This window comes from Schistocerca serialis, chromosome 2 (genome assembly GCF_023864345.2).
Source record: "Schistocerca serialis cubense isolate TAMUIC-IGC-003099 chromosome 2, iqSchSeri2.2, whole genome shotgun sequence".
NCBI classification, from domain to species: Eukaryota; Metazoa; Arthropoda; class Insecta; order Orthoptera; family Acrididae; genus Schistocerca; species Schistocerca serialis.
Window position 1 is genome coordinate 1,008,769,737 of NC_064639.1, and position 19,932 is coordinate 1,008,789,668.

The 19,932-nt window shown below is 37.9% G+C and overlaps 1 protein-coding gene across 1 annotated transcript in view; it reads left to right on the plus strand.

Annotated features, from left to right (window-relative positions):
- The first annotated feature begins 11,064 nt into the window (after positions 1 to 11,064).
- The window catches only part of LOC126458422 (protein phosphatase 1 regulatory subunit 7), a 76,885-nt gene continuing 68,017 nt past the window's right edge, over positions 11,065 to 19,932 (plus strand). The window contains exons 1-2 of the mRNA XM_050095459.1: positions 11,065 to 11,271; positions 11,360 to 11,458. Of these exons, the coding sequence (XP_049951416.1) occupies positions 11,259 to 11,271; positions 11,360 to 11,458 (112 nt within the window). The 5' untranslated portion in view covers positions 11,065 to 11,258. The remainder of the gene's footprint in view (positions 11,272 to 11,359; positions 11,459 to 19,932) is intronic.

The window sequence follows — 19,932 nt, forward strand, 5'->3', positions numbered from 1 at the left end:
TGCTGTAACAAGGAAAATAAGCTGAAAAATACTCCCATTGGAGCACAAAAAAGGCGAATATGCTCTTTTTTAAAAGACTGGCGGAAAAGCAGGGATCCAACTTACTCGGTATATGTTATTCCCTTCATCATCAAAAATTTTAGCATATGAACATATTCACACTTTTTGTGCTGAAAGAATGTACCAGAGAGATAGTGGCAGTGGAAGATTAGATTAGATTAGATTAGATTTACTTTCATTCCAATTGATCCGTAGTGAGGAGGTCCTCCAGGATGTGGAACATGTCAGAAAAACAACAATACATGACAAATATTTAAACTAAAACAAATAAGCTAATGTACCATTCCACAGGTCCCAAGTGGAATGATCGTCATTTTTTAATGAACACTAAGAGTCATTTTACAAATACTATTGCACTGAATTTAAAATAAAAAAGTTTTATATTTATTTATAAGGTAAGAAACATGTAATACAACTACTGTAATACTTATTTACAATGAACACATTACTGCACTGAAATGGTGCAGAAGTTAGATTATACTTACACACACACACACACACACACACACACACACACACACACAAATTTTCAGTGAACACATTACTGCACTGAAATTGTGCAGAAGTTATGTTGTACTTATATACAAATCAGTTGGTTTTCCTCAGAAATTCATCAATGGAGTAGAAGGAGTTGGCCACCAATAAATCCTTTAGGCTTCTCTTAAACTGAATTTCATTGGTTGTTAAGCTTTTTATGGCTGCTGGCAAGTTATTGAAAATGTGTGTTCCTGAATAATGCACACCTTTTTGTACAAGACTAAGTGACTTTAAATCCTTGTGAAGATTATTCTTATTTCTAGTATTGATTCCATGAATTGAGCTGTTGGTTTGAAAAAGTGATATATTTCTAATGACAAATTTCATTAAGGAATAAATATATTGGGAAGCTGTAGTTAGTATCCCTAGTTCCCTAAACAGGCTTCTGCAGGATGTTCTTGAGTTCACACCACATATAATTCTTACTGCACGTTTTTATGCCCGGAAAACTTTAGCTTGGCTTGATGAATTACCCCAGAAAATAATCCCATATGACATTATGGAATGAAAGTAAGCAGACAGTGCCTGTGGGATAGAAAGAGAGAGAGGAGACACTGCTGGTGGGAAAGAAAAAGTGGAAGAGAAAAAGAGTTGTATGAAGACAATAGCAGTGTGAGCCAAAGAGAGAAGAGATAGTGATGGTCAGTGAGAGTCAGTGGCAGTAAAAGAAAAATAGAGATGGGTGGAGATAGCAGCAGTGGGAGAAAAAGAGTGAGTAGACAGTGAAAATGAGAGAGAGGCGAGGATACTGGCGAAATTAAGCACGAAAAAATTAGCCCACTTTCCCCCATCATCTATACCCACGTCTTAAAGTTTTCTGGTCTAGGGTTCAAAACCACGAACAAACTATCCGCAAGGAAATGCGTGGTGAGGACACAATGGTGACGAAGTGTAAGTGAGAAGGAAATGGATAGTGTGTGTGGAAGAGAAAAAGAATAGGACAAAGGCTGTGCCAGTGGGATACTGAGAGAGTGAAAGTGACAGAGAAGGAAGTAGTGGTAAGGAAGAGCAAGAGAAAAGGATGAAGATAGGGACTGTGGGAGCGACACACTGGTGAATGTGCTAATGGGAGAAACAGGAGATAGTGGGGGAGAAACGTACACACTGGCAGTGGGAGAGAGATAGTGAGAGGAAGATGCTGAATAGGAAGGCTTCACTACAAAGAAAGACTAGGTAAAAGGATTGAGAATCTGTCTTAAAAGAGCATGAATGTGTTTGCAAGCCGAAATTTTTAGTGAGAAAGGTAGAATAATGTATGTGGCAACTGGTTCCCTACTTTTCAGTCATTTTAAAAGGAGCATATTCACCTTTTTGTGCTCCAACAGGAGCATTTTTCAGCTGGTCTACATATACCACGGAATGTACCTACAAAATTATATTATTGCAGGACATATAATTTGAGAGATATGATGTAATAAACATTGAAATGTGTGAAAAGCTAGCTTTTGATTAAAATTGAGAACACGTTACCCAGACCACACTCGTATAATGTTTGGTAATGAAAACACTTAAGGACTTCTAACAAATTTTAAATATAATGTCAAGTATTTTCTAACTTCTTTTCACTTATATCCTTGACGTCAAATATTTAACTCATTTACTTATTTGTAAAATAATTAGCAGTTTGAAACTGTATTATACACAGGAATTCGACTCATTAAAGAATCAGGGGCTTACTAGAATGATTCTAATCGCTTGTTACTGTTTCTGTAAACTGCTTGATTGCTTTAGGGAGAATCTCTTACTCCTCATATTCTAAAATTATTCAGTGGTGGTAGCTACACAGCAGATACACTTTTGAGTCATTACACAAGTTGTACTGTAATCAAGGAGGTTAGAATAATATTCCTTGATTAACCTAATGTCAAGTATACAATGTCGAACTGTTAAGGAGCCTCCACACATTCAGTATTTATTGACAATACTAGTTTGTCAAATCTTCAATATACTGAAGCGCCCTCACACTATCAATAACAGTGACAAAAATTGTCAATTGACAACGTGATATTACAAGGGTGCTCTAACGTTTTCGAAAGATCTTTGAAGAAAGCTGTCTTACTTAAAGTGCTTCTAAGATCTCCATTAAAAACCTTTTAGTGTGTAGTATGGGCCTAATGCAATAAGGATTGCAAATTCCCTTTAGGAAATGATGCTATGACATGCAAGAAAGTTGTTTGTGTAAATAATGAGAGAAAAGCATGGTATAAAATTTACAAATTTCATAAAGGTAACCATGTTTTTCAAAGTTCTGTGAAGGTCATGCTTGGTAATAAAGTCGTCTAAGAATAAACTATTATAATACAATTATTGAATTCATAAGAATTAAGTTTACCTACTAATCATAAAAATTAATGTGATGTAGAGGAAACTGGTCAATGACCAGAAAAACTGGTAATATTGCACTATTGTCATACATACCTAAATTTCAATAAGGAGAAACGATTTTCTGAAGAGATTGTTTCCAGAGGCTAGTTTGATGCAGCTCTCCATGCTACTCTAGCCAGTGCAAGCTTCTTCATCTCCAAGTAATTACTGCAACCTACATCCTTCTGAATCTGCTTAGCGTATTCATCTTTTGGTCTTCCTCTACGATTTTTATCCTCCACGCTGCCCTCCATTACTAAACCTGTGATCCCTTGATGCCTCAGAACATGTCCTACCAACCGATCCCTTCTTCTAGTCAAGTTATGCAACAAATTCTTCCTCTCCCTAATTCTATTCAGTACCCCCACATTAGTTCCATGATCTAATCTTCAGCAATCTTCTGTAGAGAGCTTCTATTCTCTTCTTGTCGAAACTATTTATCATCCATGTTTCGCTTCCATACATGGCTACACTCCATACAAATACTTCCATTTAAAACTTCCTGACACTTAAATCTATACTCAATGTTAACAAATTGCTCTTCCTTGCCATTGCTAGTCTACATTTTATATCCTCTCTACATCAACTATCATCAGTTATTTTGCTCCCCAAATAGTAAAACTCATCTACTATATTAAGTGTCTCATTTGCTAATCTAATTCCCTCAGCATCACCTGATATAATTCGACTACATTCCATTATCCTCGTTTTGCTTTTGTTTATGTTACTCTTATATCCTCCTTTGAAGACACTGTCCATTCCATTCAGATCCTCTTCCATGTCCTTTGTTGTCTTTGAAAGAATTATGTCATCGGCAAATTGCAAAGTTTTCATTTCTTCTCCATGGATTTTGATACCTACTCCGAATTTTTCTTTTGTTTCCTTAACTGTGTGCTCAATATACAGATTGAATAACATCGTGGATAGGCCACAAACTTGTCTCATTTCCTTCCCAACCACTGCTTCCCTTTCATACCCCTCGACTCTTATAACTGCCATCTGGTTTCTGTACAAATTGTAAATAGCCTTTCGCTCCCTGTTTGTTACCCCTGCCACCTTCAGAATTTGAAAAAGAGTATTCCAGTCAACATTGTCAAAAGCTTTCTCTAAGTCTACAAATGCTAGACACGTAGGTTCGCCTTTCCTTAATCTATCTTCTAAGGTAAGTCATAGGGTCAGTATTGCCCCACGTTTTCCAACATTTCTACGGAATCCAAACTGATCTTCCATGAGGTCGGAATCTACCAGTTTTTCCATTCATCTGTAAAGAATTCATGTTAGTATTTTGCAGCCGTGACTTATTAAACTGATAGTTCAGTAATTTTCACATGTCAACACCTGCTTTTTTTGTGCTTTCTGAAAAGATACTGCTGCCAAAATTTACAGAATGCATTAAATATGTTGGCCACAACACTCATGTGGATCCAAAAATTCTCAAATTATTTCTACTATCACCAAAACACACAATTAAATTAGGAAATGATTGATTTTAAATGGGGATGATTTTGCCAAAAATTTCTAAAAATCAGTATTTAGTTTATAATCGATGATATAGTACGAATTTCACATGGAACTTACCAATGTTCAAAAATACACGAAATTTCGTGTTACAAAGATACCTTTCACAATCAATGAAAGATTATAGGAAACTGATGGATACAGAAAAATATGTCAATCTAGAATTTCGAAATATATTTGTGTGGCAATGCAGTCTTACACTAAAGAAAATCTAGAAGTTTGCTTATACATAAACGTGTGAGATGCTTGCATTTTTTACTTACTTGAATTTTTTCTACATTAGTGAGCAAAAGATGAGCAGTGTTGCATCAGTTTTTCATGCACAATGCAGAGGAAATCAGGGAGCACTAAGAAAGCAAGTCATCTACTTGGTGCAGCAAACAAATACCTGATGAAGTACCAAAACTAAAGTACTTCCTATGATGTATCTCATTATATTTTATACTTACTCAGACTGCAATTCAGACTGTTGCTAGATTCCATTATTGTATTACAAAAAGTCCATGAACTGAATTGAATTCTGAGACTTTTGTTAAAAATATATTTCTGTCACAAAAGATTTTTGAACATTTCCTTGAACTGTCTGTACCAGTAAAATTTGTAAAACTCTTATTTTATATTAAAACATTATTTGCTATTGTAAAGAAATGTAGTTTTTATCAAATATACCTTTTTGTCTATATACTGCTGAAGCAGTGTTGTCATCAGTCTGTAATAACCAGCGTTTTTTAGTTATGTGCTATTCATATGCACAGTCAATGGAAATATATTCTTAGAAACAAATTTACAAAATATGACCACTGTTTTCAAACTGTAGAAAAGAGCTATAAGAATAGAACAAAGAATAGTAATTGAGCTCATTGTAAAGAAATGTCCAAAGGACTTGATATTTTAGCTACACTATGTGAGCACATTTATCAATCAGTTTTAAACATCAAAAAACAATCTTAATATTAACTGCATAAACATCTCTATTGACCATGAAGTAAGAAATAAATTTAACTTACATTTACAAGGAAAAAATATGCATGAAACTCACAAGATTATTTTCTACCAAGAAATAACTTTCTACAAAAAATAAGAATTGGGGATTACGGAGATTAGTAAAACAGATTTAATGAAAAAGGAAGTAAGGAATGCCTGACAAGCAGTACATTCTACACTGTGGTGGGTTGCTGAAATACCAATGAACAGCGTTTTTCCGGAATCTGCAACGATTTCCTAGGTTGTTTTTGGGCTGGAACTCTAAGAGTACATCAATGACTTTCATATCCATCAGTGTCCCACATGTTCTTTCAACTATATGACACGATTCCCCAGGTGGTGCTTAGCACAACTTAAATTTATTTGCATACACTGGTTTTCACTGCACTACAAATATTTCTTGCACTGTCATGTATATTCGAGCAGATAGGCCTACTGTCAAGACTATGTTCACTGTACACAATTCTGTCACAGGTTCCGCCATAATATGTAGCTACCACCAAGGCCAGTTTACACTAGTTGACACTTTATGTCAATCAGTTCCACAAAACGTTTCAAATGGTGGCACTCACATAGGCTGGCACGTCATGTCAGGTCACATCATCATGAAGGTTTCTCAAGATGGTGAGGTTGCTTAGGGAAAATATGTCATGACTGTCTATCACTGAAAGTTAACCATTTTCCCTGTGCTCATTCCTGTCACAGGCCAATTCATACTGACCCTCACAGAACCATCCCGTATATGGCACTGTCACGTCAGAGTGTATTCACACTGTCCGTCATGCCACAGCATTACAAGTCAATTCCAGTCATATGATCTTTACTTGCATGGCCTTCCTTAGCCGTCTTTTTCCGGGAATTGCGATCTTCGCAAGATGGTTTTCAACTGTTTTTACACATGAAGTGCACATACACAACACGGTAGCATATATACATAGATGCTGGAGTCTGCATTTACACGAAAATGACACTGGTCTCAAATGGTCTGCAGCTTGCAGGGATAGCTTGTATATTAGAGAAGGAAGGCAGAATTGCAAAACAACCCTAAAAAAAGTATGGGTCCAAGAAATGTCATTACATGGACAGAAGGGGAATTTCACACACTATACAAGGAGTTCAAGGAAGAGGAATTTGCATTTTATAGATATTTTAGAAAGTTGAAGCACCAGGTTTTTTATTTTTACATAAATTGCAACCAAAGTTAATAAAAGATACACAGTTTTATGAGCTACCATCACATACCATGATTTTTTTTTAAAGTTTAGTTTCCAGTCCAGAGCAAATTTTTGTGTAGAAGTTGTATTTCCCTCAACACTTTCCCCTTCAAGAGTTATAAGTTTTCTTTTTGTCTTGCATTTGGCTTTTAACCCTCGAGTGTTTGTGCTGTTTTTTGTAACAGGAACAAGTATGCGGCATACTTCATAGACATATAAAGAATAGCTGTCTTCATGTTACCAAGGTGAACAGTATGAGCAATATCACAGTTTAATCTGGTATGGTACAGTCGATGCAATAAACAGTGCAGTTACTTCAGATCCCAACTGCTTGTGTGATCACTAATTATTTCATAGACACCTGCCTCACTGTGGGATTGTACTGGTTTTCTTGCTCGGGTCACGTAGTATGCTGTTTATTTTATATTATAGTGCTTTATTTGGATGTATGACACCAAGCTAATTACTGTGTTAACTGAGCCAGTAATGAAGGAGTAGATATGGGTTTACAATTGTGAAACGACAATGGAACAATGCAAGACAATGTTATTTGTGGTAGGTGCACTTTAAACACAGTTGCGTTTACTCAAGGTTAATGGTTCAAGCACCTTATCTGTACTGAGTTTAGCTAGTGAAACCACATAAATACTGATCACACATGCTTATAAAACTGTTTCATACACAATTCAGAGAGCTTCTTAACAATAAATAAGCTTGACACAAAATAACTCTAATACATTACTTGATGCATGCTTCACAAAAAAAGCATTTTGACATTGTGGCTGTGTCTGAAGGTTTCAGCCTATTTCTTTATGAAACATTACAGATGCCTGACAACATACAAATAAATTCCACTTACTAAGCAAACTGATTCTGCCCACAGTTCACTTCAAGTTGCAGCCATATTACAATCCTGTATTTATAAAGTATTAAATACATTACTGGTATGAATTAAAATCCACTTTATAATTGTAGCAGGGGGCAAGTAAGTTAGTAGGCTAGTGTCGTACAGTTGCGACTGCTGCTTTGCTTCTGCAATTAATCTTTCGTCATTCATAATAAAGTTATAAATTTAATCAAAAGAAATAATGAAACAAAAAATTTATAACCGACAACAAAAATAACGAATGACAAACAACTAATATCAAAGACATTAATTATGATGAAGTGAAATATGGAGATGTGCACAGGGCTGTGTGTTGGGAGAAAATGAGCTTGGGGATCACAGATCGATGAGGCATATGAAGTTAGCTTTCAAAATTTTCTCCCCGAGAAACTTAGATGGTGCCGCGACGCGATGTGACGTGGCGGGTCTACCAGTGAGGATACCACCATTTGAAATGCATTGGAGAATGTTTTGATGGAATATGACGGGAAGTGATGTGACGGCCAGTGTGATTTGGCCTTTTAGTGATTTTTTTTGTCCTTTTGTTTCTTATTATGAATTATTATGAGTGGAGGTTACACTCAACAACTGAGCTAGGTTAATAATTGGCTCCTTTTACCGGCCTCCCGACTCAGCAGCATTAGTGGCAGAACAACTGAGAGAAAATTTGGAATACATTTCACATAAATTTTCTCAGCATGTTATAGTCTTAGGTGGAGATTTCAATTTACCAGACATAGACTGGACACTCAGATGTTTAGGACAGGTGGTAGGGACAGAACATCGAATGACATTATACTGAGTGCACTATCCGAAAATTACCTCGAGCATTTAAACAAAGAACCGACTTGTGGAGATAACATCTTGGACCTACTGATAACAAACAGACCCAAACTTTTCGACTCTGTAAGTGCAGAACAGGGAATCAGTGATCATAAGGCCGCTGCAGCATCCCTGAATATGGAAGTTAATAGGAATATAAAAAAAGGGAGGAAGGTTTATCTGTTTAGCAAGAGTAATAGAAGGCAGATTTCAGACTACCTAACAGATCAAAATGAAAATTTCTGTTCCGACACTGACAATGTTGAGTGTTTATGGAAAAGTTCATGGCAATTGTAAAATGCGTTTTAGACAGGTATGTGCCGAGTAAAACTGTGCCGGACGGGAAAAACCCACCGTGGTTCAACAACAAAGTTAGGAAACTACTGCGAAATCAAAGAGAGCTTCACTCCAAGTTTAAACGCAGCCAAAACCTCTCAGACAAACAGAAGCTAAACGATGTCAAAGTTAGCGTAAGGAGGGCTATGCGTGAAGCGTTCAGTGAATTCGAAAGTAAAATTCTATATACCGACTTGACAGAAAATCCTAGGAAGTTCTGGTCTTACGTTAAATCAGTAAGTGGCTCGAAACAGCATATCCAGACACTCTGGAATGATGATGGCATTGAAACAGAGGATGACTCGCGTAAAGCTGAAATACTAAACACCTTTTTCCAAAGCTGTTTCACAGAGGAAGACCGCACTGCAGTTCCTTCTCTAAATCCTCGCACAAACGATGGCTGACATCGAAATAAGTGTCCAAGGAATAGAAAAGCAACTGGAATCACTCAACAGAGGAAAGTCCACTGGACCTGACGGGATACCAATTCGATTCTACACAGAGTACGCGAAATAACTTGCCCCCCTTCTAACAGCCGTGTACCGCAAGTCTCTAGAGGAATGGAAGGTTCCAAATGATTGGAAAAGAGCACAGGTAGTCCCAGTCTTCAAGAAGGGTCGTCGAGCAGATGCGCAAATCTATAGACCTATATCTCTGACGTCGATCTGTTGTAGAATTTTAGAACATGTTTTTTGCTCGAGTATCATGTCGTTTTTGGAAACCCAGAATCTACTCTGTAGGAATCAACATGGATTCCGGAAACAGCGATCGTGTGAGACCCAACTCGCTTTATTTGTTCATGAGACCCAGAAAATATTAGATACAGGCTCCCAGGTAGATGCTATTTTCCTTGACTTCCGGAAGGCGTTCGATGCAGTTCCACACTGTCGCCTGATAAACAAAGTAAGAGCCTACAGAATATCAGACTAGCTGTGTGGCTGGATTGAAGAGTTTTTAGCAAACAGAACACAGCACGTTGTTATCAATGGAGAGACGTCTACAGACGTTAAAGTAACCTCTGGCGTGCCACAGGGGAGTGTTATGGGACCATTGCTTTTCACAATATATATAAATGAGCTAGTAGATAGTATCGGAAGTTCCATGCGGCTTTTCGCGGATGATGCTGTAGTATACTGAGAAACTGCAGCATTAGAAAATTGTAGCGAAATGCAGGAAGATCTGCAGTGGATAGGCACTTGGTGCAGGGAGTGGCAACTGACCCTTAACATAGACAAATGTAATGTATTGCGAATACATAAAATGAAGGATCCTTTATTATATGATAGCGGAACAAACACTGGTAGCAGCTACTTCTGTAAAATATCTGGGAGTATGCATGCGGAACGATTTGAAGTAGAATGATCATATAAGATTAATTGTTGGTAAGGCGGGTACCGGGTTGAGATTCATTGGGAGAGTCCTTAGAAAATGTAGTCCATCAACAAAGGAGGTGGCTTACAAAACACTCGTTCGACCTATACTTGAGTATTGCTCATCAGTGTGGGATCCGTACCAGATCGGATTGATGTGGGATCCGTACCAGATCGGATTGATGGAGGAGATAGAGAAGATCCAAAGAAGAGCGGCGCGTTTCGTCACAGGGTTATTTGGTAACCGTGATAGCGTTACGGAGATGTTTAGCAAACTCAAGTGGCAGACTCTGCAAGAGAGGCGCTCTGCATCGCGGTGTAGCTTGCTCGCCAGGTTTCGAGAGGGTGCATTTGTGGATGAGGTATCGAGTATATTGCTTCCCCCTACTTATACCTCCAGAGGAGATCACGAATGTAAAATTAGAGAGATTCGAGCGCGCGCGAGGCTTTCAGACAGTCGTTCTTCCCGCGAACCATACGCGACTGGAACAGAGAAGGGAGGTAATGACAGTGGCACGTAAAGTGCCCTCCGCCACACACCGTTGGGTGGCTTGCGGAGTATAAATGTAGATGTAGATTAAACATTACGTTATTACTTTGCTTTGTTTTTGTGACAAATTCCAGACGTCCCATGAAGACTTGGATCTTTAGCATTGAGTGTTCTTCCACCAAAGAAACAAGGTGTCTGAAAGTGAAAAAGATTCTGGATCGTGAGTTGTCCTTGGGTAGCTCAGATGGTAGAGCATTTGCCCGCGAAAGGCAAAGGTCCCGAGTTCGAGTCTTGGTCCGGCACACAGTTTTAATCTGCCAGGAAGTTTCATTCTCTTAGGGGTTTGTTTGTAGGATTTTCGGTAGCGAATAAATGTTGTTTCGCATATCAGCAGTTATCACATAAAATTGATCAAGAATGTCCATTATGAAGTTTGCTTCGGTAATTAATAAACTTCATGCAGCAGTGATCTTTGGCTTCTTGAACTGAAACTCACAGAAGTTTCATGTAAGGTTTTATCTGTTTACATGTCGTCAGTTAACTGCTGTAATAATCGTTGGATGATAGAACAAGCAATTGTAAACAAAGTAGCGAATAAAGTTTTCGTTTACTGTGTTTGAGGCCTACCTGCCGTTCTTGGTACTGGAGGCTACAAGTCGTTTAATTTGTGCTGAAGAATGAGTAATACGGGTGAGTATTGATGAAGAAAGTGGAATGTGCAGTGGATGGATTCACAAACAGAAACAAGTTGAACGAGCAATTGTAATTTTTATGTTAGGTAACTCGCAAGACGTGACAGAAAATGATGGAGATAAAACACTTACTGGATCAGAGAGTGTGCTTTCAACTGGAGATCCAGAAGAGAATGTGACAGCAGGTCAGATATTCCATAATGTTATAAATGATTGTCAACCAAAAAGTAACGAAGCATCTTGTAACTTACTGCTATTTCTTTTAAATCTCTGGTTTCATTTGACTTGAGACTATCAGTTGTTTAACGGATAAGAAGTCCAGTCATCTAATTCACCCAAGTTTTTGTCGGCAGTATTTATCACTATGTTGCGCAGCTACTATCCTTTCGATTTTTAGTAACAACTACATTTCCTCTTCACTCTTTCCGGGAATCTGTAACTTTTGATTTCAAGTTCCCGTTTTGTGTTGGTGCGTTGTTGGTATACTAATATCAGTTTTAATACAAAGCTGCCATTTGGCTCTGAATGTGCTGCGTAGTTACAGAATTTGGCTGGCGGTTAGATGCTCGAGGTGTTGGTTGGCTCGTAATGGGGAAGAGGGGCATCATAGAGCAGCTGCTGAGATTCAGATTGTTGACAGTTTGTCAGCACGATTGAGAAAATTTTGTTACAATATCATAGTTGTTATATAACTATCCCGAAATCATGTATTCCGCAATGTAAAATTTACTCTCAGTATGTTTTTGGAAGTATATCCTCGTCGTCAAGTGTTAAATATTGTGGCTTTACTAGTTATCCCATTGTTGTTGCTGTTGTATTTAGGCTACATCATATTCTTTTCCAGTACGTCTGCATTCTTGATCTTTGTTGCTCTCTTCTATATTTTGAAAACGTTCCATATCTCTTTTGTGTTTTAATCCTCGGATTCTTGTATGTTTTCTACGTGTTTGATTGTTTTTCCCAGCTGTTGTAGATCTTTCTTATCTTCCATAACCTATGACATTTGTTTTATTGTCAACCCCTTGTTATCCATTCTTTTTAATTGGTTGTAAAATGCAGCGCTTCACTTTCTCATTGTATCAATTTTCAGTTTTTTCGTACACTTCCTTGTTAATTCTTAATTTTAAAATCCCATCTTCATACTTTGTACCCCAAATTTTTCAAATTGTTATTTGATATTTCTTCTCCAAATTATTAAACTGTTTGGCTGTGTTTATGGTGAGGCATTCAGAGGCATGAAGGCACTTACTTTTCTGGGTTACTCACCACATTGTGATGCTTCAGCTTGCATTAATGTATTAATATTTTTATGGTATATCTTTTTTTTGAAGTGAAATGCTGACTCCATTTTTTGGCTCTGTTTGAGTTAGCTGCTTTGCCCAGAGTACTTGGCTGAATTATTTCTCTGAAGTATTTAAATAGTGAAAGTTTCATAATTTTTCCATATCTTGATCCCAGTACATAGTCTTTAATGTTGTTCGTGTATACAGTTTTTCAAATGAAATTTGTAATCCACCTTTTTCCACAACTTCCTGCTATGATTGCTAAATCAGTAGCAAAACAAGTCAATTTCAAGGTTCTCTTTCTTCCGATTTTCAACATTATTTATTCCCACTTCTTCTGTTCTTTTTATCCATACTCATACTACTTTCTTTAAAACACAAATGAATAATAATGGAGACAATCCATCCCACATGCCTATTTTAATTTTGTAATGTTTCGATATTTCCATTACAAATTTAACTTAGGAAATTTTGCTAGTCAAAGTTTGCTTAATGATTTGCCAAGGTTTTATTGTCGTCTCCAAATTCTTCTAGGAATAGTGTGTGTGTGTGTGTGTGTGTGTGTGTGTGTGTGTGTGTGTGTGTGTGTGCTGATTGGGGCTTGAAGTTTCTTACACCTGATTAAGAGTTTTAGGGTTGAGTACTTGTTTGACACACAGTCTTCCTCTCCAAAGCCCTCCCTAGTATTCCCTAATTTTTCTGCCATTGGATTGTTTAACCTATTTTGCAAAGATAGTTTTATACATCACCAGGAGGAGTGATATCCCTCAGTAATTGTCTACATATATTTTGGTTAAAAAGTTATATTCAATACTAGTCATCAGCTTTTCAGCTCTGACGAGTGATGTGGGAAACATGCAGCAAACTTTGTAAGCAACACGGCATTTATAACGTGATATCAGTGGTGAGTTTTTCAAACAGGGTGAGCTACAGATCAGTTTGCCACAACAACCAAATTTTTAGCTTTCACTTTTGTTGGCTTCGACAACTTGCAACCAGTCTCTCACTACAACAAGGTTTTCTCATTGCTCATTGCTTGGCTTTACCAAATAAAAACGAAACTGTAAAAATATGCACCAGATGTGATGTCACAGCAGCTATTAACTGGTCAGAGCCGAGGACTAGTAGTGAATATTTTTCTTGGCCTCTGTTTTGACCCACTTTTTGTTTAATGTATGAATATGCACTGTTTTCAAATCTCCTGGTAGGCTAAGTCTCTCAGATGTTTCCAATTCCCTTTTGTAGCCACTTAACAGTTCAGTCATCTGCATTTTTCCACATTCCTGCTACAATGGTGTAATTCCCTAGAGCTTTGTTGGTTTTTAGTTCTTCAATAATTTGTGGAATTTCCTCCAAAATTTGACTGTTGGGAGTCTTCAGTTTTATGTTGTGGAAAAGTTTTGGGAATTTTTCCTTCAGTTCTTCACAGTATAAAAGTTTCTGAAAGTATCTTGACAGCATCCTACAGTTTTCGTGATTATTTAAGGCCAGCCTTCAGTTTTCGTCTTTCCTGGAAGTCCTTGTAAAGTAAGAAAAGTGGGTCATTCGAGTAGTTTGGTTCAATTAACCCATTGAACTTCATTGGAACCTTATGATTATAATATATAAAGTTTTTCATGAAAATCTTTTTCTTAGCATTCTGCTGTTCTGTATCTATTCTTAAGGGTTTATGTTTTGGTGATAATTTCCTGTTCTGTGGGAGAATTTTATTTAATTCTTTCGATGTTGTGAAATGAGGCGGTCATATGGTCAATCTGAAATTCCCCTAAATGTGGATTTGCCACTCCATGTTTTCTGTTCTCTTGCGAATTTTTTAGAAGTTGTGAACATTAACTTGAGGTTAAATTCTTTGCACAGTTTATGATAATATCTTTTTTAAAAAATCCTATTCTTTGGTGACTTCTATATCAATAATTTCACCTTTGATGTCCCTTCTAAGAATATGTTTCGTTATGTTTTGGTTATCATTGTCAGTTGCCCACTGTCAATTAAAGCAACAAATAAATCTTGTGGAGCTGAGTTTCATTTTTCCTCTTACCTTTTTTGCAAAGTTACTATGGAAAAATTCATCATCTTCGTGTCAGCCAACAAAATAACTGAATGTTATTTGATACTAAAGCGTTCTTGCAGTTGCTGTAAATATGAATCAGTTTTTGTGTTATGAGGTCCATCGAGCATGATACTTAGTTTGAGAAATCGAAGTTCAGTTTAAGCGTATTAGTGATGTTATCTATGAGATTTATCGACAGTCTTTGGTGGAGCGTGCTATGCTCAAAACAGGTGTTACTGAGTGTACTCTGGTTGATTAGTTTTCATTTTGTTGGCGTGTGTGTGTGTGTGTGTGTGTGTGTGTGTGTGTGTGTGTGTGTGTGTGTGTGTAATTAATTAAATGTAGTGGTCCTATTGAGGGGCGGGGGGACACGATGTAGGGCTCTATGTTTGAGAGACGGTGTAGGAACATGTCAGGTGGATTTGCTTCACATTGAAGGGTTGGGATGGAGGGCTTACAACCACCTTGTAGTTAATTGCGTAGTATAGTTTAAAATTATGCGACTGTGCTTGTACGAATACTATTGAGGGGTATTTGAGGTCAGTTAAATGTGTTGTGGCGAGGGATAGAAGACACTTTTTTGTCTTGCGGGCTCATCCTAATGAGCACTAATGGTGGCAGAATGTTCCTGAGTTATTTTGTATTTTTCAGGGGTTCATGAAGATAATTTATTTACTCATCAAAGCATCATTTCACTATGATATAGGAATTATCAATGAAACTAAATAGATTAAAAATACACACACACACACACACACATATATATATAGAATACAGTACTGTACATAAGTTTCTTTTTGAGGATGGGACTTGATGAAGTAGCCATCCCTGCAGTTGCCTGAAATAATTTAGGAAAGCCTAAACGAGGGTGGCAGGAAAGAGCAAACAACATCCTCCCGAATATAAGGTCAGTGTCTTAACAGCTGCACTTCTTCATTCAGTGGAATATGTTATATCCTCTGTGTTAAAACTTAATAGGAGATAGCCCCTTTTGGTGCTAATCAGAACAAGCTACATTGATTTATATAGAGAGAAAATAAATGCCAAACACTAATCAACAACATACTGTGGAACCCACTGCCTGTACGAGGAAGTGGGAGCTTAACTAAGTTGTAACACAGACCTACCTGTTGGTACTGTATCCTCGAAGTTCATCTGCATGTACTTGACCTGTTAACCTTGCCTGCCCTCTCTTGTAGTGCAGTTGTTTGTATGCTATGTTAGAGCAATTATGCAAAGTTGCAAGTGCATTTAGCAGAATTCACGGAGCTCGCACCACCACATCTACTGCCAATCAACATGGCACTACCACCAAGAATGAATTTACATTTCTAACCACTACGACACTGCTATATTGTTTGGCATATAGTTTATGCTTTGTGCCACAAGGGACTTAAAGCCACAATGCCAGAATAGTTGTGGATCTACTGGCAATAAGCAATTGTTGAGTGGTACTTAAGATAGGTAAATAAATTAGTGGAATCAATGTGAAGTGAAGTAGAAATTAGAATGAAAAACTTAGTTTAGAAGAGTTACACACTGGCAAACAGCGAGCAGAGCAGCAGTGGCAACGGCCGGTGCTTGCAAGTCAGCACGTTCAGGAGAAGCCATCGCCCTCCCCACATAAGCGGAAGCTGTCAATTCAGCCGTCAGGTCATCACCCGACCGGCTCACATGTTTCTTAATTGTCACATGTGATCAAAGGCCCTCGCCTACATTCCAAGAGCCAATGATTGACGTTAAGAAGATTCTTCAAGAAGCTTTTCAATGTGACAGAAGAGGCAATGACCGTGAAGTCGTCCACCTCCAGTGAACTGAAGTAAATAAATACGCGAGACGCAGTAAGTAAATAAATACGCGAGACGCAGTGGGCCCGACAGTAGTTTTCAGTTCCAGTACAGTTCAGTCGGTGCTGAAGACCGTCATGCAGGAAGAGACTACATCGTACACAGAAGCACCAAGTCTGCCGCTGTAATGGAATAGCAAGCAGCAGCCTCGCCGCCAGAAGACAGAAGTTTGAAGGTATTTGAAGACTGATTTTTACGTACCTGGGTGACTCGTGAGGACGGGAAGGAGACGGCCTCACATCAGCAGTCACCTGTGAGCTGGTGATGAAGATCTGACAGCCAAAGACTGGCAAGCTGGAGTCCGTTGTTCGAGTCCAGGACACTGGCCTTTCCCTGCCGCTCCGCTGGCCGACGCACAACACACGCAGCCGCATAGAGAAGAGAAACACTGGGACGCCACATCCAAGGTATCACCATCTGATTCACGACTTCATTCTCAATAATTAAACGGGCCACCTCACAATGCGCGTCTCCAGTCAACTGGGCAAAACAGCGACACGAGATCCACACCGCCATGCGTAATCAGGCGCTGCCGCTCACGCAAGCAGAAGGCTTCGCAAACGACAGCTGCCGCTCTCCCAGCCAGAACAATCCAGTAAGCAAAACCATTGTACGAATCTTCCAATAAAAGTTATCTTATGTAAAAAACGCTGTTTCATTCTACCTCATACCTGAGCCAAGGAAGAACCCACCCTGCCCACATGTTGTTAAGAGAGAAAAAGTAATTTATTTAGTGTTTTTCACCCTGACATAATGCTTTAGAATCGAATGCCCTTTGCGGTAATGCTCATTCTGACAATTGACTAGCATCAACAGAGGTTAACCAGTTACACAATATAATATTCTCTGAGGCACTGTATCATCTAAATTCGCTGTCGTGAGCCAGAGGTCATTAGCTACACCGTAGTCACAACACTGAGGTGGAAACAACCAGATAGTCCACATTGTTCCACTTACCAACATGTGTTGGAGTGATGGCGTATTGTACGGCATACACTTTTCTCACTATCTGTCGTCATCTAGGTCTGTGTACATTATCGCAATCAAAGTATACTGCATCAACACCAGTCAAAATCACTGCCTACATAGCTGTACTTAATTAGGCATTGTTAATAAAGCTTATCATGCCACAGAGTTGAAGCTGCCATTTGAGTCAGGTCTCACCTCTTCCAACATCCGGTGCATTCTCTGTGAACAGCACTCATCTACCCCGCTGCTAATGTTTCTGGCCTGCAGGATTGATGTTAGACAATCTAAGTTAGATATATTAATGCTTCTTGTAATATAATGGCCTAATTCAACTACTCTATTTAAGACACTCTCAGTATGCGATGTGAATTAATTTCCCCTACTTACTAACTGACAATATGTGATTTTATGGTGGACTATTTTTCCTCTCTGTGCTTCACTGAGTTGGTCTGTTCCATCTGTAGAGGGCGTCCTTGACAACTATACAGTATTTTTATTTTTCTCCCTGCTGGTATTCTTACACCAGCCTTCCAAACTTCCCAAGAGCACACCTGTAACTCCTGGCATGATGATTCACATTTGTTCGCTTGTGCCTTCTTCCTGCTGTGTGACAATGGCTTCCTGGGGCCGTTTTCAGCTACCACCAATTCCAATTATTACACTCAATCAAAATTCCAATATATCATGATCCCAAGCTTATATCACGATGTTGTTTTCACTAATCACACTTTAATAAAAATTCACATCCTTCTACACAGGTTTTCCCATGCGTCCTTTCTTAGTCATAATTATAATCTGTAAACTTAGTAACTCTGAAATGAGCGTACAAAGTGAGGTGGCATACCACTGAAAAGCCTCAAGCATTCTTTGATTTATTTAAAATTTGTTTCAGTTAACTTATAGCATTAAACATACTTTTGATCTTCATCACTGCATATGCTAAGGACACCTACTGGTGACTCCTGGATATGAAGATGCTGCTGTGCCTTTTACACTAAACCAGTCTGTTCAGGAAGGTGACACCAGGCCTTCAATTATTCCCCATTCACGTCTTTATGTCAGTCCATCTGAAAAATTGAAGAAACAGACCCTGCCCTCATGATGAGTGACATATTGAACCAGGGAGAATTATAATGTCTTGTCATTCTCCCAAGTTCAATATACCACTCATCATGGGAGCATGGGTGTTTCCTCATGCACTTCAGATCTTGGCTCATGATTTTCTTGTAAAGGTTTAACATCATGATCAGGTATTGCAATGTGACAGGTTCTTGTAGTTATCCCCTTTCATTATTAACCATTAGTCTGATCCTCGGAGTAATCTTTAATTTTGTAACACCATTCTGTATTACTTATGAAGCTGCCTTTTTAAACAGGTATATTTTAGTGATCTTTTCCATTTCCTCAGGGAGTTTATTACACAATTTTATTCACTGATAGAAAATGCTGTTTTGAATTTTTTATGTGTATAATTTTATTCACTGATAGAAAACACTGTTTTGAATTTTTTGTTTGTTTGCCCAAACTGGCTCTTGTACCAAGACAGTTTATAGAACTATTAGTGGTGCACTAGTAATGTTTTTCCTGCTATGCACAACAGGTTGTTACAGGTACTCACATGATGCATTAAGGATACCCAGTTTTCTAAATAGCTGTTTAGAATGAGTCTGACTGCCACTTCTCATTTTTATTCTTATGGCCCTTTTTTGCAGTTTCAAAATTGTGTCCATGTTTTGTTCCTTCAATCCGCAGAAAAGAATCCCATAGCATTGGCTATTACAAATTAATGATAAAACCATAAGATCAAAATGTGCTGATGACATTCCTTTTTTCCCTTATCTTTATGTATTCATTCCATCTTAACAATCAATACTCATCCCAAAAAGGTTATGTTACATGACTGATAGATTTATCATCTGTGATTAAAGTGACAGAATTGTTTTCCCTGTTAATGCTGAAGTGCATACTGATTATTTTGTTTTTGTTAAATCTTAATTTATGAAATACTGCCTACTCATAAAAGTTCTTGAGGATTTCATTTGCTCTCTCTAACAGTTCATCTGTTTGATCGATGATTATGATGTTGTTGTCATCAGCAAAGCAACATTTTCTAAATATCTTATAATGTCTGGAAAGTCATTGATACACGTGGCACATAAGAAAATAATGTGTCAAGTGCCAAAAAACTGATTTAGAGATAATCAACAAAATGCACATAGCACTTCCACAATAGCGGTATAAAAGTAGGGGATCAGTACACAAACAAAAAAACTGCACAGTTTTCTTTTCATAGATGGGTTTTTGTTCAACATTATTAGGGTTAAGAACAAAACAATACAAAATTGGAAGAAAATGAAATGTTCTGTATACAATGGCTTTAACATAAACAATGATACAAGAGCCATCATGCCCATTTTCACTCATTTCTTAAGGTTCTTGTGAAACCACTTGTTCTCCTCTTTCACAAATGAAATCATTTTAGCTAAATCCCTTCTCTTTCCTTCAGACAA